Source organism: Tasmannia lanceolata, unplaced genomic scaffold, assembly GCF_043159265.1.
Source record: "Tasmannia lanceolata isolate RefF3 unplaced genomic scaffold, GAP_Taslan_0.1 ptg000006l, whole genome shotgun sequence".
In the NCBI taxonomy this organism is placed as follows: domain Eukaryota; kingdom Viridiplantae; phylum Streptophyta; class Magnoliopsida; order Canellales; family Winteraceae; genus Tasmannia; species Tasmannia lanceolata.
The window spans coordinates 10,124,552-10,145,822 of record NW_027518683.1 but is presented as its reverse complement, the minus strand read 5'-3'; the positions used below and the strand labels follow the sequence as shown (position 1 = coordinate 10,145,822).

Genomic DNA, 21,271 nt, shown 5'->3' with positions numbered 1-21,271 from the left:
CCTGCCACGTGTCAACCTGCGATTACGCTGTCATTTTTACCGTCATCAATTTGCCTTTCTAAAAGGTCCTGTTTGTTTTAGATGTGATAACCTATTTTGAGTCCATTAATAGGTTTTGAATTCAAAATTACAATCCGATGCCATAATCTAAAACGAAACTCATTTTCACACACGACTCAAAATTACAAGGGATTTGTTAGGGTCCATAACAAAAGGCTCCTTTCACGAGGTGGCTGGTCAGACATGCGACAGACCAGCCGTGAAATGCCTTTGCGATGGACGCTTCCGGGTGTTATATGACCCTATTTTTGTCAGATCTCAAACCTTAGGATATAAATCCAAATCGTGTTTGACGGATCCAGCTGGTGTGCCCAATTCCTGTCCAGTTATTAAGCTTGTACCCCCTCTCGATACATGAGACTCTCTTGGTCCATCGACACGCATACTGAAAAGTGGATATACCTATCCTTGATATTTAGGGATAAAATCACGCGGACAGAACTTATCCACGGCAATTTATCCCGTAATACAAGGCAACCCCATACGGCCATACAAGTGCTTGACATGACAGTCCGAGGACAACTAAACCGGGACGCGGTGTATTAGGTTAAACCCAGGATTACAGTCCAGGGGCGTTTTGGTAAACAGGTTAACGAGAACGAGGGTTTGGTAGTTACATAACTTCCCGTTTCCCATTCCCTCCTTTTTCCCTTATTCAAACTACTTGAAGCACCTTCTCTATATCAAAGAAATATTTTATTTTCCCCAAATCAGGAAAATCAAGCACAGGAAAATGTTTTCCCTACTTCTCTATACCGTTCTGTGGTTTCTACCTTCAAATCTCGCATTCGCTGCAGAATCACCATTTGCAGAAGGTACAGATAAAAGATATTTAGGGTTTTTCTCCAAAACTTTCCTTGGAATCCATTACTGTAACTATCTTCTGCATTCAATTAATTTCTTGCTATATTTTTTAATGGGGTTTGTAATCCATTACTGTAACCATATTTAGGATTTGCCCTAATTCTCTATTCTGTTCTAATGATGCATTTTATTCAATCCTGTGTACTGCAGTTAAAATTCCACGCTTACCTAATTTTGTCGTTAGTTGGCTCGACGATAAGCATGATTTCAGGGCAGGTGATATAGCAACCATCAAGATTAAATTAATGGAAGATTTTGACAATGGGAACAGATCCACGGATAGATTTACACTCACTGCGAACGGAAAAATGGGAAATAGTTCATACGTTTCTGGCGTCTCATTATCTGCGAATGCGGATTCTACTAATTGGAATATGACCTTCATTCCCATTATGGTTGGGGATTTTCAGGTGGCTGTTAATGACTGTCGTTCGGGAATCTCTGATGAATCTCTTCATTTTAGTGTTACAGCAGGTAGAGCCTTAAATCCACGACTAGATCATTTTCCTGCTATAAACTGTTTATTCTGTGAAAATGTTTCTGGGAATTTTGTTTGGTTGGCTTCCGTGTAGTTTCAGGTCTCACATGTTATTTCTGAACAGAATATTGAATTGTGCTAAAGCCCCTTTTGGAAGATATGCCTTTATGAGATTGGCGCCATTTGTTTGTCTTACTTCATTTGTGCAAACTAGAAACCTTGGTTGGGTTAGCTAATTACCTGTTCAATAGACGCCTCATGTTTTATAGAATGGAACATTTTGATTGTTGTTTTTTGAGGTCAAATATGCAATAAGCTTATTTATAGCTTGATATCGCTAAATTAAGTAGGCAGTTTGGTAATTCTGTTAGACTGTAACTCTCTCAAGTTAATGCTATCGTACGGGTTTGGGAGAAAAGAAGGTGTTGATGCCTTTGGTTGGGACATCTTTATACAAATTTGGCACAGACAGGGTTCACATGTTAATTTATGGGAACTATGGAGCATAAGTAAGATTTTAGTTCAACATGGGCAGCAACTTATATTACCAAAACAGATTAAACATCACATAAGAACCAATTACAGTTAGGGGTTTGTGACCATTCAAAAAAAGAAAACTGCTAGGGTTTTGTAGGAAATCATAACCATTGAATTCTTTCTCCAAACAGAAAATAATTTAGTCCAAATAGGTTTTATACACAAGTCCATAAACAAAACAGCTAACTAATGGAAATAAATCAGATCTCAAATAATGTATCAAAAATATCAAATTTAGGAAACAAACATATCTATGGCTCAACAAGATATAATAGGTAGTGTGATAATAGTAGGATAATGGGTATGGGGAAAGGTTGTGTATTGTGTCGGGTTCACGGACTCCAAAGAACTGAGGGTTGTGTACTGTGTTGCAAGGCATCGGGATCACAGAAAGTAGAGACATGGGCCGACTGATTGTGCAAGGAGACTCCTTCAATCCTCATCCATAGAGGTTCGCCAATGTGATTGAAGAAGTTCATTTTCAAAAAAAAGATTGAAGAGATCAGGATTGAGTTGACGGGTACCCGGTCTCCTATAATGTAGGAGGTCGGCCAATAGTGACACGGATTGGTTAGCTCGAGTGGGAGTTGATAGGGCTGAGTTGGAGAATTTTGACTTTCTACCCCATTGAGTATTCCTTATTGGATGGCGTAGCTTGCATTGTAATTTGCCTCTTTTTTTTTGTATTAACCATCTCGGTCGCGGGGTTCCCCCTTCTTTCTTCATTTATTCATCATTAAAAAAACAAAAACAAAATAAAATTAACCAGTCTTAAACTCTCTTAAAAAGTTACCAGGAACTCCAGCTGTAAGTATTTTCAAAATTTTCATCTGCAATGCAGTATGGATTTATATCCAATGCAAACAGCAATCTGTCACTAAGTCGGTGATGCATTACAAATTTTCAGTTAGTACTTCACTATGTACATCCCCTTATTAAATGCGTTTTTTCATTTTCCAGTCTATGATGGACTTATAAGTGTTATGGCATACAAACCGTTTTAAATCTTGTGATTTATCTTTGTTTGCAATTTGAATGATTTTCAATGTATTCTATCATGGAACATCCTCTGCAATATATGTGCTTTACATTTTTATTTGTTTAGCAATGTTTCAGTTTACATGCTCAGTTACCATGGTATCAATTTATGAGTTTGTTCCTTGTGTTTCTATTGATTTTGTTCTTTGAAAGTCACAGTATTTGATATTTCTTTCACTTATCTACAATCCTAATCTCCATTTGCTGATGGAAGGACCTCTGTACCCATCAGTTTGCATTGCGTCATGGATGAATCTTGTAAATGAGTTTGTAGCTGGGACACGAGCTAATGTTTTGATACTTCCTAAAGATGCATTTGGGAACAATATCTCATCAATGAGTGAAGGGCCACATTCAAATAAATTTACAGTGTCTGCATTTTATGAAAATGGTTCCTCTGCAAGTGTGCTTGATGTCACCTATATGGGCAGGAACGAATTTGGATATATTGGTATTGGGTTTGTTTCTGCCACAGCTGGAAGTCTCTCATTACATGTAGAGGGTGAAAATAAGACATTGAATGGTTCTCCACTACTATTCAAAGTAAAGCCAGGTGAGTTGCTTTAGCTTAGAGTACTAAATATTTCTACTTTGATTGGAAGATAATAATTATAAATTATAATGGATTGCTCTTTTGATAGAGTGGATTGCTCTTGTGCGTGTGTGCGTGTGTGTGTGTGTGTACGCGCTTGCGCGCGCACAAAATACTGGTAATGCAAAATACTCATTAGTGACTTCCATAGGTGATAGATTTGCGTAATGGTGCTCAGAAGAACTAATTTGGTTAGATTGATCCATACAATATCTAGCATTTGAACATTGCAAGGACATATGTCTATGCAAAAAGTTTACTTTAAAGAAATGCTGATATTTTATTTTCTTTATTTTTTCTTTGGACTCATTCCTTGTGACAGTTATTTCGTTGACATCCGCCAAAAGAAAAGCAATGTTTTTCATGGTCTTCTTCATAGTCTTTGGAGTAACCTTCCAAGTTTCCTGGATGAATTGAGTTGGAAAACCAAACTTGAAGGCGATGAATCTGCTATCTTGAGTTTATTTCTTGAAATACAAAACTATCAAAGTCAGTTTACGGAAAGTTCAGAGTTGTATTAGTTCCTATGTCTGTGTAAAGATAACTCAAGCACCTGAAAACAAGTTTTGAAAGAAGAAAATTCTACAAGTATAAGAATTCTAACTTCTAGTCTTTATCCATTTACTTTTTGTCATATTTGATTGATAGTAAGTAACTGCAAGAACCACTATGTGAAAACACTATTCTTTCTGGTTACATCTTTCCATGAAAATGATTTTTTTATACACTGGATTGTAGTCTGTTATTTATTTCTAAGTTTAGTATAAGCACATGTATTATGATGTCTTCCATTGATACACAATTTGTATTGACCTTTAACAGGACCACTAGATATCACCAAGTGCTTAGCCAAATGGAATTATGAAACAAACGCCTTGCAAATATTCTCTAAGCTGGAACTCTTTATATACCAGCAAGATCAATATGGAAATCTTGTTGCAGGTTTGTATGCATTTGATGCTCGAGTTGTTCAGAAGACAATGAATTTGTCCATCCCCATAGCAGATTTATACTTTCAAGAAATGGCACAAGGTATTCAATTGCTTTCTTTCAGTGTATACGAGCCAGGGGAGTTCATGCTCACAATTTTTGACGACAAGCAAAATGAAAGCATCTCCCATATGCAGTATGACTATACTGTTTTTGTAGGTGGGTGTGGATATTTTTGCTAAAGCTAATTCTTGATATCTCATAAGACTTATTTATTTGTGATTCTTCTCTTTTCTCGTCATTTCATGATTTCCTGACACAAGAGTATATTATACCTTTTGTTTATGAATTTATTGAAAGTTGGGGGGTGTACAAACTTGCAGTCGTTATGATTGTTGGTAGTATGCCATGTTTACTTTAGTGATTCCGTGTGTTTGTTTGTAAACAAGGGTATTCATGGGATTTTACAATTAATCTCTTATGAGTGGTATAGTTTGTATTTGAGAGCTGCTAGAGGACACACCCATGTCAGGGATCTTCCTAACAGCCTTTCCTACTGTGCCTGCAATGTGTTTAATCATACATTAATGACGATTTTTTTTATGAAAATAATATCTTGACTTTTAATTAAATGGCAAACATACCCCTACTTTGAATATTAATTTGAACAATCATCTCTCTTCCAGTTCTGCATCAATTTTGGTAACAGAGCTACAAGAACTTGAATTGAATATTAGTTTTAACAAGAATTGGCTACCTTCCTCATTGGTTCCACATCACCCCCTCAAACTCATGCTGGATTGCAAGAAAGCATCGATGTTTGCTAAGTAGAAAGTAGGATCCGGTCATTGTATGAGACCTCGTCAAGAAGTTGGCAATCTGGAGATCAGCAGATAGGTTTGGGTTCAAGTAGGGTCCTATCATTGATATTGTGTGCGCGTGAGTATTTATAATGGGACCTATCATCATGCAAAGGCATACTTGTAATGTTTACATTTTCCCTTTATTTTATGTATGTACGTATGAGTGATTAGAGGTCGTGGGATTTGACTGGAAACTCCACAACTTCCTTCCTTTTCTCCTACTTCTCTTCTCCTCCTCCTCCTCCTCCTCCTCCTCCTTCTTTGCCGCCTCCCTTATCCTGACCTTTCCTTGGTCGTGTGCCTAGGCATTGGTTTGTGTGAGATTTGCCGTGTTTGCTGATTTTTTCCTAGGAAAAGTACAGGAGATGTATTTGGTGGGTGAGGATGTCTGCTATTAGCACTTGTGAACCTTCTAGAAGAATATCATATGTTTCAGGTTTGGATCTGCAGGGACCAGTCATGGCGATAGTCCAAACATATAGATCACGACACATTTGAACATGGGAAACTTTATACTATGGGCATAGTTGAGAAAAGACACCAAAGATGGATGACCCTTTTTATTCGAAATGAGAGCAGGAGAATATGATGGTTATGCCATGGCTCATTAGCTAGATCCAGCCCCACATCAGCTAGAATTATATGTTTCTGCGGATAGTGAAATAGATCTAAGATGGTGTGCAGAGACTTAGTCCCTCGGGGCCGGCTCATAAGGCGGCCCGGGTGTATCAGCTTTACAAAAGAGGTTGTGGGTCTTTTTAAGTGGGAGAAAGCCCTAGTACTACTTTTATCCTGTGAAATTTTTGGGTGGAGATGGATGGATCATTTGCAGGTTATCAAGTGTAACCCTACTTCAACAATCTGCTAATAATGCTGTACAAAATCAGAGCAACCCTTTGGTCATTTGGTCAACAATCTAATCCATGCCTAAATTTCTGTGATAAACTGTCAAATGATTGAGAAAGCATAAGTTTATTTATTTATATATCTAAGTCATGTTATCTAAGCCAAGACTAGTGTCTATTGCCAGTGCTTTATATTTGTCTCTGGAAATGGACGCTTATGCTGTTATGTATTCATTGACGTCTCCACTCAAGAGTTTTTTTTTATATGTATACCTTATAGGGAACATAGATCAGAGGCCTTTTGTATGTTTAAAAAATTAAAGATGCCTTTGTAGAATTATTTTTGAGAAGAAAATCAAACATTTTAGTGATAGAGGTGGAGATCTCACTTCTGCATTTCATTTCAGTGACAATGACATTTAGTTACCATACTGAAATGCTCTTTCACACATCACTAGTTCACACCAAAATCTGTTATTATCCTTTTTTGCAAATCATATTGGTAAATGTCCAGTGTGAATGTTGGAGTGAATGCACAAGAACAAGGTGTCAGATACCAGGTTTCTGGATCTGAAATTTTATGTTGGGGTGCAAAGTTTATATTTGTTATTTATCACTTCATTCTGGTTTCAAGATTCTTTTAGTTTTTCTTTGGTGTGTAAAGTTTATATTTTTCTATTTATATCTTCATTCTGGTTTCAAGATTCTTTTAGGCCATGTTTGGATACCCGCAAGATTTAGATTTGGATTTCTCCCATTTGCAGTTGAGATTTGGAACTGGATCGGATCCTTCGATTTCCAAATCAGCTACAACAGTGAAAAAAAAAATCTAATTTTCAAATCTTTTCTGCGAGGCATTATTTGGAAATCCATATTTGTGGCAATTACCTTCACCCTTGCTGCTCCTCGACCTTGCTGCAGCAACAGTAAGACATCCCTCCCTCCCTCCCTCTCTCGTACAACATGAGCATGAGGATGATTGATATATTTTGTATCCAAAACTCAAATCCAAATCCAAATACAAAAACATGAAGTATCCGAACGTGGCCTTAGTTTTTCTTCCTATCTAGGATTTAAAAGGAAATCTCAGCGTAAACATAATTATTCTACATTAAAAGATAAGCTCAAATTTAACCCATGGGCTTAGGATTGAAGCATTGAGCACCTTCCAATTGTGCTACACAATCAACCCTAAATATATAACACTTCATTTTTTCCAGTTTTAACTGTTTGATTAATTGGATTGAATTCTTTTTAATAGGTTACTGCAATGGATTAAACAGTGTTATTAATGGATCTGGTTTAGCTGGTTCTGTTGCTGGCCAAATGTCATATTTTTCAGTTTATTTGGAAGATGTATACCGGAATCCTGCTCCAGTAGAAGTAGAACAGCTCCATGTACAAATTACAAGGATAATTGATTCATACAGTGTGAGGCCAAGCATACTCCCTATGAAGATTCTTTATGGTAAAATCACTTCAGAGGTTATTTAGTCATTGCTATTGACAGTCTTCGGCAATTATTTTGACCCAGGAGAGTTTTTTTTTTTGTATCGCTGGTTTGGGACAAAGGCTTAGTTGAGTAGTTGAGTATTTTTTTGTATCGCTGGAACAGGGAATGAGCCTGCTGGAGAACATACCAATGGTGCTATAAGCCATGCTGGAGCCGCACCTGCGCAGAACACTGTAATGAAATGCCTTTGTTCAATACATTATAAAATGATTATATTTTAACATACTGATAATAGCTGACTGAGAACCCATTCTGATGCCCATCTGAATGATCAGAGTAGTGCATTCAATGTTATTTTTACACCTGAAAAGTCTGGGAGCTATGAGATTTTGGTGTTCTGTGGAAATATCCCATTAAATGGTGGTCGCCCTTACTTAAAGGAAGTATCACCAGGTATTTTCCTCCCATTCCTTATAACCTTTGGTTCTGATGATGCTCTTGCTATAGTTTCAATTATGTTTTTTACTTTCTAATCTGTTGATTGGTTGTTGATTCTTCTTTTCTGATTGCTAACTGCAAGCTATCTCTGCAACTTGATTTTTAAATTTTGAGAATGTCTACCAGTGAGAGGTATTATTATCTCATGAATGTTTGGAATTATGTTTAAACTGTGTTTTGGTTGCCATTGTGCGCAGTTGTGCACGCCCACTCTGTGTTCAACAAGGTCAGTTCATATAGCAAAAGGTTACGAAAATCAGAGAACTCAAGACTTGAGATTCTCTCCTGATTTGTAACATTTGTGTGGTTTACCTTTGTTGATCTAAAAGTTCATCGTAGTCAGACAATTAAAGTCATATCTAAAACACTAAACACTGAACAATGCCAGTTTTCTTCAATGCAGCAATCACATATTATATTACTGGTACTGCTACTATGTTTTCTCCAATTTTATTTTATAGAAGTAATGACATTCTCAGCATTAGCAAATTAAAAAAATTATTTGTGAAGCATGCACCTTTTTATATGATCTCAATATATTCCCAAATATAGAGAACTCCGTACTCTTGATTCCAAAACAAAAAAGAGAACTCCATTCAGCATTTCAGGATAAATTAGCAGTGTTAATGAACTGCTTTCTGCAACAAGAAGTAAACTAAGATGTTAAAAGGTCCAGGGACATCAAACAAGAAGAATATACTTCAAATATGTCTTAAGAAAAGATTGACAATTCATTGGGTTGAAGCGTATTCTTTGAAACAGAACTTGTGAAAATCAATTAGACCATCCAGAAACCTAACAATTCAATAGAACATATAATGGTCATCAAGAGATGAAAAACAACTTCTTTTGTACATAGCACATCTGGACACCATACTACCCCCTCATGTTACTGTTGTACCAGTGGCTAACTTTCTTTTCTGAACCTAGTCAATGGAATATTCAAGATAGTTCTTTTCTTCTGTTCTATAGCAAGTATTGCTGTTGAAATTACTGATTTTTCCTTGACCTGCATTTTTTTTCTATAGTTGAAAATGTTAAAGAAACCCATTTTTTAAAATTAAATAGTCTTTTAAATCTGATTCAAACAACTTTCTGAGAAAGTTCTGGTTATTACATATTTGCAAGGTTTAATGGTTTTTGGCTCTCTGGCTTTTAAAGTTTTAAACTTCATGCATTACAAATGCATTGGTGTTGCCTGTGCATAGGGCAACTACTGTATTGGAATCCTGTCCAAAGACTAAGTCATGATGGTTCTGAAAGAATCAAAAGTTTGTTAAATATGCTAAATTGAAACTTTTGACTTTTCTTTAAAATGAGTTCTGACAGGGTATATATGAATTTTTTAATATCGATTACCTTGCTAGATGATAATCAACTTTATCTTTAGGATCATGTCTCCCCATAACAACATATGTATTTTGTTTTTAACCTTTAACTTTACATGGTTAAGAGCTCATCCACATTGACAGCTTAGCATCCAATTTCATGTTGAGTATTGTTTGGTCAGAATTTTGACATTATTTTTGAAATGGTTAAATTTTTTTTTTTTGAAATGGAGTCAGAATTTTGACATTGATAGTTAATGTTGACTGTTATAATTTCAATTTTATTTCCCATGAATATTTATTAATTTTGCTGCAGCTATGGTTGATACATCACTGTCAAGTGTGGTGAAATTCGCTCCGAATGTAACTAGACTTGTTAGAAATGATGTAATAGTGGAGCTCATGGATCAGTTTTCTAACCCTGTTCTGTCTCAACATTCAAAGCTGAGCCTTAAAACTGGTCCTGTTAACAACTCTGGTTTCTTGAGATGGAGGTTTGTGGATAATGAGGATGGATCATATGTTGGTTACTATCTAGCAAGAGATCTTGGCAGTTACAACATATGTGTTTCATTTGAGGACAAATCGTTGTCTCCTTGCCCCTTTGAGGTCAATGTGTACAAAAGTAAGTTCTAATAACAGTGTCTGGTTTTATGTAGCACATTTTTGTTATCAATAATGATGGTCAATGTTAATTTCTATTTGAATGTGTGCCTCCATTTTTTGATATCTTCAATCCCTGGTTGCTGAGGGGTCATAATGCTGAAATTAATGCTCCAGTATGAACCATTGGGAGACAATGATAGGGATTGTTAGATATTGATTAGCCATTAATATCTAAACCTCTGCTGACTTTGGATGTGTAACTGCAGGTGTTATATTATTTTTTCTGATGACTAGAAAGTTGAAACAAATGCTAAAAACCAACAAATTAGTCATAGTAATCTAGTGATCATGTGAGAGAAGGATGCCATGATAGGGTGGGGTCATAAATCAAATCCTTGAACAATTTATGGGAAACTTGCCGCATGATTTAGGGGTTTCAAAGCTGACTTTTTGCAAGATATTATGATATTATGGAGACTAGAGCTACCCAAACTTGCACCGCTAAAAAATGTGTCATACTCATCAGCAGCCATAAAATACGTAAAAGATATGCCTCTTAAACTTAATTAGACCCTTTCTAAAGTATTAAATGTAGACCAATTAATAGAGGAGACCGCGGTTCAAATACTACATTTCCCTTAGAGGCCATTGAATCCTCAACATAAAGAAGTCATCTGTAAATTTTTGAAGTTACCAAAGTATGTGTTTTTACAATTCACAGTATGTAGTTTTACAACTGCGCCAAAAAGTGCTCTCCGCAAGATGCAGTTTTGAACATGCAATGCTTTTTGCCATCTTGCCTTTTATGGTTGGTTTTCTTTCTGAGTACTTGTAACATTAAAGTGAAAATTCCTGCAATATATATTTCACCAAAATTGATAATTCAGCATTTCAACCTTTCCCATGTGCAAACATACGTCTGGATGTAGTCATATAGATATTATTCTATTCAGATATTGATCATCTTTAAGATCTTGTCTATGAGGCCACAGTTTTCTGAGAAGAAGAATTCTCCGGAATTTTCTGTGTCTGGTATTCTCGAAGACCACGTTTAAGATTTCCTTGCAAAAGTTATTTTCTCCAAGCTTGCTTTTTTGTTGTAATTTCCAAAAATAGACATGCCATAAATTCCAATACAAATTTTGAAACTAAACTTCATTCAAAAGCTTTCTGTCTGATATAACTTAACTATTAAGGTTATCGATTGGACCCTTCTCTATCAAAATCCAGAAATTAATCTCTCGGGACACTTTGTTTTCTATATTATGAATCCCTCAGAAGGGTAGAAGTGTTTTCTGTTCCTTATTTCTGATAATCTCCATCCCGGCTTGATTTTGATACGTATTGTTAAACTACTGTTTACTTCAGAAGCGTAAGCTGTTGGAGATGGCGTTATTTAATCTTTTATACTTTAACACTCCCCCTCACATGTGGCCCCTCTTTCTAGGGTTGTCCTACACGTGGCACATGGCCCCTCTTATGGGTCTGCCCATTGCACGTGGATTTTTGCTATCCGGGAGGTTTGAATCCAGGCATTTGCTCTGATACCATGTTAAACTACCAGTCTACTCCAAAAGCTTAAGCTGTTGGAGATGGTGTTATTTAATCTTTTATACTTTAACACGTATAATTCCTATACTTATTTGTATTGTTTTTAGACTTCTTTCCATGCCAAGATTTGACTGGTATTAAATTTCGTGTAGGAGAGTATTTCCCTCAAGTCAACAATGATACTATTTCTGTCTGGGAGAATGAATCATTGGCTTTTGATGCTCTGGCAAATGATTATTTTGCAGATGGCAATGCCAGTATAATTGAATCATCAACGGTAAGGCTTAAATACTTGGGTTTATTGTAAAAAATGAGTATTATTATTATTATTATTTATTTTGTACAAATATATTGTACCTGTTAAATTCCTTTATGTCAGTTGGAGTTCTATTTGTCTTTATATGATACTCCTTAAATATGTTATCTGTTTCTTGAATGAAAGTCAGAATCGTTCCTCAAATTATTTTTTATCATATTAGAGATCTTGACTAGGACTTCTTTAGTTTATGGTGTAGTCGAGTAGTTGAGTCCTCATCTCCTTTCCTCTCGGTCAAAAGAAAGGAGAAAGGACAGAGCATATGATGTAGGCTAGGGAGAGAAAGAAGAGAACTAGAAGTAGAAGTAGAGAGGGAGAATAATTCAACTAAGCTGTAATCAATCAATAATCATCAAAAGTCACAAAGAAGTCATAATATGTCCTATATATAGGAAACCAACAACCATAAAGACTAATTGTCTTTATATGGAAGGAAACTTTTCAATTTCCCTTCAAATTTAAAATATTCTGCATTTGACACTCAGCAATCGTTGACTGTTTTTAACTTCTTCCTAAACTTGAAATATTCTTGAAGAGTTCCATAGTTTATAGGTCTAAGCAATTCCTTAGTTAATTAATTTGCAGACCTTATTAATGAATATAAGTATTGGGGGGGGGGGGGGGGGGGGGGGGGGGTTGGGTTGGGTTATTGAATGTTTTTAACTGCTTTCTCCAATTGAAATATTCCTGAAGAATTTCATCAAGTGTATAGGTCCAGGGCAAGTCTTTCTCAGTTAATGTATTCTAAGTTTAGAATTTTACATAACTTTCCAAAGAAGCGAATACAACTACAGCATATCTAAAAAAGGTTCCCAATCTGAAATAATGATTTTTCTGTATAAATATGGGATTAGTCACATCTGCCTTAATTGTTATTTGCATGCTATTACCCTGTTTCATTTACTTTAAAATTATGATATGCTGGTTGTGTAGTTATATTTTGTACAGCTTGGATGAATTTATTTGGATTACCAATACTATTTGTTAATGTTTTTATCTTTTCTTATTTTGGCAGCCAAATCATGGGTCACTTCTTTTGTATGGACAGCTGTTCAGATACACGCCTTATAAGGGTTTCTTTGGCAATGATTCCTTCTCTTACACAATTGCTGATGTAAATAAGAATTTTGCTACTGCCACAATTATGATATCTGTCTTGACCACACCACCCCAATTTGTTTCTTTACCTGTTCTATTGCAAGTAACTGAAGACGCGATAAGTCCCAGATTTGGGTAAGCTCACAAACTATAATTTAAAAGAGAAATAAAACATCAATGAGAAGTATCTCCAATTTTTTCCATCAATATTCCAGCTCATAAAGGTGTTTAATCTAGCCTTAAATATTTTTTTCAGTTTAAAGTGATTTAATCTGCTTTTTGGCAGTGGTTTCCCTGGATTCGAGATAAAATACTCAGATCAAATGGAGAACATCTCTGTTACTCTCAGTGCATTGTCTGGAACTGTATTTCTTGCCCCGACACCAATGCAGTTTTGGAAGCCATCGGAGAGTGGTTTTTCCGTGAATAAAGGAGAGAGAGCAGGGGAGGATTTGATCTTAGTTGGTCGTGTTGAAGTAATTAATTCCGCCCTCCAATTGATTCAATATCTTGGGTAGTATGCACATAATCATATTATCTTGCATTGAATTATCTTTTCTTAAATTCAGTCATTATTGATATGCCTCTTAAAAATACAATCTTAATTGATTATACTACATATCCAGCTTATCACATAAATCAACCATAGCTACATAGTACTCAGTCAATGATTTGTCATCATTCCGCAACTGAAGAAAGGCAGATAAGACATCACACACAAGTCATATCACCGGCTCCAGGGTATACCAACTTCACTTGATCCCACACTTCTTTAGTTGTAGTCAGGTGCATAAGAGAACTGATCCTGGGTTCCTTGTTATTAGATAGTAGTCATAATCTGAGCATTATTGCCCCTCTTCCAAGTTTTAACCGTCACTTTTCGGATCAGGCTTAGTCTCTTCAATATACTGAGATTTTTCTTCGGCCTCTAGAAAAATCTCAACTGCTCTAGACCAGGCTAGGCGATTACTTCCATTGAGCTTAACGGAAGTCATTTACAAAGTTGACAAGTAGAATGAAGTCTGTGAAGAAGCCACGGTAAGACAAGACTCAAATTCTAATAATAGATTCCAACAATCAGTCCACAAAAGTCCCGCATTCAACGAACAACAATTAGACACAACAGCCCCTAGACCCAGCAACAAGCGGGTAATACTACCAAAATTCCACAATTATAGCAGCAGCTAGTGAGAAAAACAAGCATACACAATGAGGGTAGCCTATCCAAACCAACCGGCCACAGTAGAATAGCCTCACAGCTCCCTAAGAAGCAAAGGCCTAGGAGCAACAATCAACTTATAACCTCCCTTATCCAACCTTCACAGAGCCAAACAGTCACCAACAACGTTCAAAACAGAGCAAGAGACTGTTAGGCCTGGACGAACCTACAAGAATGGATAGAAACCCATCTAAACCAAATCAAAAGGCTCCACGACTGATAGGCTCCACGATCAGAAGTCAATTGACAAAGACAGGGCCAAACAAAAACACACGAATCGATTTGGAGAAAAACCTTATGAAAAGCATTTGACGAGGAAGAGGATACTAGAGCAAAACCCCACACCGGATCCTCAATCGATAACGACGGCGACGACTAACGACAATAGACACACCATTCAGTACCTTCCGACAACCCTAGAAAACTAGGGTTACTGTTCATGTGAAAAGTGCAGCGGTACTATTCACGTGGTACGGTTCATGTGAACAACGACTTTTTTTTAAGTTTGTAAGAAAAGAAAGAGAAAGTGGGAGAAAAGAATAAAAAGATGAGAACATGAGAATCCTAGGGTTCTGATATCATGAAAAAGTGAGGGAAAGAAAGAATATGGAGAAGGAGAAAAAGGAGAACTGTGAGACTTATAGTACTGGCTAACTCTATGGACCAGACTAGACTACCCTTATGAGAAAATACTAGACTACCCTTATGTAACTCAATGGACTACTAACATACTCTAACAAAAACGATCATGTCAATTAGGCCGTGCTCTGTTATTCCACCAAACATTCAAGAATCCAAAGGCTTTATAATATCTAAGGCCATCAAGAATGTGCTAGCTTCCATATGGATATTGTTTCTCGCACCTAATGAGAGACCGAAAAGATACTCCTGCTGCCAACATGATTTCTAACGATCCCACCACCCCAGATAAGCCAGGATTGTCCTTTGATGCCCCATCAATATTCAATTTTAGCTCACCTAGCTTGCGCCTTTCCCAACACACCAAGTAACTCTAAGGCTTTCCGATGGTTTAGGACATATCTCAATGTCGCCAAGTCAATCTCTTCCCATGAACAGCAATCCGAAGGTGGAGAGAATAAATTGACAAGTGTTTTTCCCTAGGTAGTCACAACTTTAATTAACAAACTGATTGGCTTAGAGGAACCCTCAATGTGCCTATTGCATCTCTTCCGTCATATCTCCCCTGATATAAATGAAGGAATGACTTTTAGAGTAAAACCGTAAGTTGACTTATTTTTCCTCTTGGATAGCTCGGACTGCTGAAGCAGCCCAATGATAATGGGTTGGTTCTCAAGAAGAGGCACCCCAGGATAGTTAGAAAATTGATAGCTCTCGCTACATCACAGTCAATGAATACATGATTCAACTCCTCTTCTTTAGGCATAGCACAACACATACACTTGGAAGGAAGATGAATGAATATGTCCTTCAATCAACTATCAATAGGGGCTGCATTAATAAAAACTTTCCAAATGAAGCATCCAATTTTCGCTGGAAGAGGCGTCCAAATGATTGTAGACACATAGTTACCGGATTCGTCATCTGCCCTCTGACCCGCGATCCGGGGTCGCACGATCCCAAACATGGTTCGCTAGCGACCCAGATCGCCAAAAATGACAACCCGCGGGAGAGAAAGGGAAATGCATATAGACTAAGGGAGAGATGGAGAGAAAGCTACAAATTTTATATATTTTGGGTTGGATTAGAGCTAGAGATTTCTTTTTGAAAAAAAATATGTAGGGCATACATGAGGTTTTTTTTTTTTTTTTTTTTTGTTTATTAGATGGATGTAGTATGGACTATGGAAGGATATTCATATATTCCAACGGGAACTTTCTTTATGAAAAAATATGTATGACATACATGAGGTTTTTATATTTTGTTTATTAAATGTATGTAGTGTGTACCATGGAATAATATTCTTGTAAAAATATATGAAATTATATATATGTGTGTGTGAGTCTGAATTAGCGCTCCAAACTGACCTACGACTCGAATAGCGAACTAACATAGCATACTCTCATGGCCTCATCGTACCGCGTACCGGGCTACCATCGTACCCCATACCCGTTCCCGTTCCACGTACCGGAACGAACTGCGTTCCAGGTAGACAACCTGTCTTTTAAAATGTTATTTGGTCCTTTGTGTAATTTAAAAAGTTTTAATTAATATAATTGATAATATTATTTTTTCCACCTTTTTTTGCGTGAATTCTTCCCTTCTGCTCAGTTATGCACATAGTGATTTTTGTTTCTTTCTTCCTTTTTTTGGCTTGTGCGTGTGTAGAAATGAGAACTTCTATGGTGATGATGTTATCACTGTGTCTGCCATAAACAAAAATGGGGTACAGGACGCTCATGTGCCAGTTTCTGTGGAACCTATCAATGATCCTCCTTTTATTCGTGCACCTAAGTATATAATCTTGGAGGCAGAGGGAGCAAAAGATGGATCACAAATCTTTGACAAGCAAAATGATACGTTTGAGTTTTCAGTTGGGGATCCAGATCTTATTAACTTCCCTGGTATGCTATTAATTTGGAGGGACTTGAAAAGATGTATTTTGCTTTCTCTAGTTGGTATGCTTGGTAGGGTAAACCCATAATGGTACGCTCCTGTTATATTCATGTGCTTCTCATTAGTATGCTCTTTTTCTCTAGTGCATACACTATTGGGATTATTTCCCCGTTCATTTTTTTATCATATGGAAAAGAGAAAATTTGTTGCTAAATCTATTATGCAAATCAATGAGATCTTCACCAAGGCCATGACTCCCTCAAGAGCCAACTTCTTGGCAGACATATTGTCTCTCCATTTCATCTCTCGATGTTTGGGGGGACACTGTATGATAAGAACATAACCATATAAGTTATTAATTTTTCTTCAGGCATAACTAATATTTATTTTAAATTTTTTAGGGATTGAGCCTCTAGCTCAATGGTCAAGGCTTTGTTCTTCAACCTAGAGGTCGGAGGTTCAATCCCAACTTAACTACAAAAAAAAAACTAATATTTTTTTAATACACTGAATCTCAAATATGACTCATGTTGGGTTTTACATAACATTCAGTTCGTCTTCTAATTGCTCTTTGTGTAGAGGTTTATACTAACATGATAGTACATGAGTAATCACAAACTTACTAAACTTATCCTAAGACATTATAAAAATGGCTAAAATACCTTTGGACTAAGCTAATCTTCCACAGGGAGTCAAAGCTACCGAAAACTTCCTAGTTATGTGGGAAGCTTGTTTCAAAAGCTAAATTCTTCTCACTTTCAAATTTAGGGGAAGCACGCTTTCTCCTAATTGAGAGTACAATTCATATTTAAATGATTATATTTTCCTAGAAGAGTGTTTTCTCCTATAATTCCCAAAGAGTGTATCTAAAAATTGTGTGTACTTATAATTTGCAAGCTAATCTTAATTTTCAAATAACAGTCATGTAGAACTTGTTCCAAAAGCTTAACATTTAATCTGCATGAATAAAACATGTAAAACTATAAATCATTAAAACTTGTAATCTAAAAATCCTTGAAGTCCTCTTTACTTCTTGTAACTACATTAACCCTTCCCTTTCTGACCTACTATAACCCCATCTCTTTCTATATGCTTCTTGTTCACTTCCAATGAGACCTTTTACATGGTTGACTTTTGATGATGTTTCCCCCGTTTCCTTTTTACTTTCCTTTAAACCTTTCGCTTCTCACATTTTCTCTTCTCTACATGGTTTAAAATTTCAGCCGAAATATGCCGGTTTCGGCCAGAACCGAAACGAAATACACATTGAATTGGAAAAGTCCCAAATTTAATTTTTCTACTGAAATTTAAGAGGAACCGAAATATTTCCACCGAAATTTCTACCGAAACCGAAATATTTCGATTTCCTGATGGCCGAAACCAAAACCGAAATTTAAAACCTTGCTTTTCTAGACCCCTTGCTTTCTTCTTACACTTCCCGCATTACATCTCACACTTGCATTCCACTCAGGCAACTATGAGTAGAACTACTACAAAGTCCTTATGCGCTTAAGAAGCATTGGCAGAAGGAAGAGTGCACCAAAAGAGCTTATGATATTAGCGTAGAAGAGTAGAACCAGACAGATGTACCATAGCTTTCCAAGATTTACTGTCCGATAAATAATGCAGATTTACATATATTTGGGTAGTTTACTATAGTAACATCTAGAACAAGTAGGCTGTAAAACTGTGCAGAACCAGATGCCCAATCCAAATATAATTATTCTTTATTCTTTATTCTTCAAATTTAATATTTTGCATTTTTCTTTTGGGATATGTTTCAGGTAACAAGTCTCACTTTGTAGTCACACTCTCTGTGGAAGTCAATGATGGAATTATAATGACCAATCTGCCTGCTGATCTTATTAATTCAACCGAATTAAAGCTAGAGAATAGCTATCAGTGGCTGCCCCTCCAGACCTTCGTGACCATTTCAAACCATTTTTGGATAAAAGGGAAAGGATTTAGATTCCGGGGAACAATTGAAGACTGCAACAATGCCATCCAACAGCTGTTATACCAAGTGAGTGGGTGGACTATTATCATATTGGCAAGGTTTGAAATTTCGGTTTCGGTATCGTTTCTGCTGTAGCCGAAATAGCAAAATTTCGGCCAAATTCGGTAAAAAATCATTAAAAATCAAAAAATTTGCAAAAAAAATAAATCTCTGGAAAAAAGTAAAAATACATATGGCCGAAATTTCCGAAATTCCAAAATTTCTGCCAAAATCTGGGCCGACACCGAAAGTTTTACTTTCAGTGTCGACCCTGGCCAAAATTTAGACCGAAATTTCGGCATTTCGGCAGAAATTTAAAACCATGCATATTTGACACATTCTGATGTTTAATGGCAGAATGCTGATATCCATTCTGTTTGCTTGTTGAGAACTTGGTGGTTTCTCGGTTTCTCCTTATGTATTAGAACTTGAAAGCATCGTGTTTTGCTAGAATGGCCAAAATCTCTACTCCATTTAGAGTAACAAAATAGGTGCAATATCCATAAAATATATTTGTAGTGAATGAATATCCATAAAAAACAAAAAATCTAGAATTTGGAAAGTTAAAGAAATTTAATTAGAAAAATTCAATTTGAAACAGCCATTACGCCATCCTTAAAACTGACCATGGACTTCTGCTGCAGGGAGCCGAACATGGAGCTGTTCTATCTGTAACTGTAAATGATATGGGTAATTATGGATGCTATCCAGATTGCACAGAAAGTATGTCATTGCCACTTTTTACAGAGGCTACTATAAATCTCATCAAAAGAAGGCCGATGAGTTCACTGATAGCTCATTGTAAGTATATCGATAACAATAGGTGTCAAAGTCTAATGTAACTTTAGCCTCAAGAACTTTTCCAGTTATTCCCTGATTTTCATATTCTTGCATTGTTCTTTAGTTTTCCAGGTTTTTTCCCCTCTTACTTTGACCAATCAGCTTAACCTTTTGTGACATAATTCTTACTAATTGCATTGTAACCTTTATTAGCTTCTTTTTTTCTTTTCGTTTTTTCCTTTTTCTTTTTTTCTTTAAGGGGGGGTTGTCTTTAACCAACCTTCTTTTTTCCTCAATATTCCAAAAAACAACTAAGTTTATTGCTGTAGTTTGTGTATTTATGTATGCCTCTTATGAATCATACAGCATAATTCCGTTATTTCTGCTATTCTATTTTCGTAGAAATAGGTTGATCAGCTTTCACATCTTTCCATTTCCTTTTTTTGTCGTTTTTGTTTCCCAGTTAATATCAGTAATCTTATTACATGGTTTCCTGATAATCCAATATATGGCATTAATATTCGTGACTTTTTGTCATAATTGGTATTAATTCCCTCATATATGCAGCACTAGGATCAGCGATAATCATTGAGTTCATTACAATGCTTTTGCTGGGCGTCATACTCCTACACTTCATCTGTAAATGTGCGATTGCTCTCGGAAATGAAAGAAGCCATTATGTCAGTGACATCAAACTTACAGAAGAAGAAAATCTCGACAAACCAACGGTAAGGATTGCAATCCATTATGACACTTTCACATCGTAAGAATTTTTGTCATTATAAAGTCAACTTGCATGAGATTGTCAGAATTTCAAAATTGAAAAAGAAACAATGTTTGATGGGGTTCAGTTATTTCAGTATTTCTGTTTGTTAAAAGATATCGATTGCTATGTTTTGATATAGAGTTCTTTTTAAAAAATATACAACTCACAGTTTGATATATGAGGTTTATGCTCTGTAATTTGTTCAATCCAGAAGCCCTTTCTCTCTAATCAGATGTTTTGCTTATGGGCTATGCAGTTGAGCGCGACTTCTTCAGAAAATGTGACGTACTTCACTGGTTGTTCAAGCTCTTTCCTGCTTAGGAGCCACAGTTCCAACTTCCGCCAACGGTGAGGATTTTTAACTCGAAAACATTAGGAACATAAATGTCAAGTCAAAAAATTATATGTGAAGGTTGAGACCCTCGTATATGTTGACAGGAATTTCTGAAATTATCTCAGTACTTTATTCTGGATACACTGTTACATTGTGCTAAGGGCAGTGAAAATTGAATTTATCTTTCTAAAACGTTCAGGTCACGCCGTCTATCTAGACAAGAAGAGTCTAGCAATGGTAATTTTTCGGCACAATTTTCTAATGATCATCATCAACAAAGCCCTCACAGCAGTTGTCTCCCTCTCGCCATCGAAAGAGGACCAAAGGAAACTTGAGACCTTGTGAAAAAATGTAGGTTTACTCTGTATATTGTAAAAAAAACAATTTCATCTGCATGTAAACATATAGTGGTAAAATAGTAATCATCCCAGTTATCATCAAATTGAAAGTTACTTCCTCTGCACCGTGTATTGTGAACATGGCATGCGACAGGTGTGATGTTTTGCCATATAATTTTTGTGATTGGAAGGGAAACTGCTGACATAGTATTATGTGATTTGTCAAAAGGTTACTTGAGCTCTCCT

At 36.3% G+C, this 21,271-nt stretch overlaps 1 protein-coding gene across 1 annotated transcript; it reads left to right on the top strand.

Annotated features, from left to right (window-relative positions):
• The first annotated feature begins 581 nt into the window (after nt 1-581).
• On the top strand, nt 582-21,221 carry GEX2 (gamete expressed 2). Its single transcript, XM_077382108.1, has 17 exons — nt 582-875; nt 1,075-1,398; nt 3,192-3,530; nt 4,392-4,718; nt 7,469-7,675; nt 7,823-7,893; nt 7,996-8,113; nt 9,803-10,111; nt 11,796-11,920; nt 12,975-13,192; nt 13,344-13,571; nt 16,584-16,819; nt 18,596-18,834; nt 19,452-19,608; nt 20,155-20,315; nt 20,610-20,701; nt 20,887-21,221. Exons 1-17 carry the CDS (start codon nt 794-796, stop codon nt 21,020-21,022), a joined length of 3,369 nt encoding a protein of 1,122 aa, XP_077238223.1. The 5' UTR covers nt 582-793; the 3' UTR covers nt 21,023-21,221.
• Nucleotides 21,222-21,271: the final 50 nt, after the last annotated feature.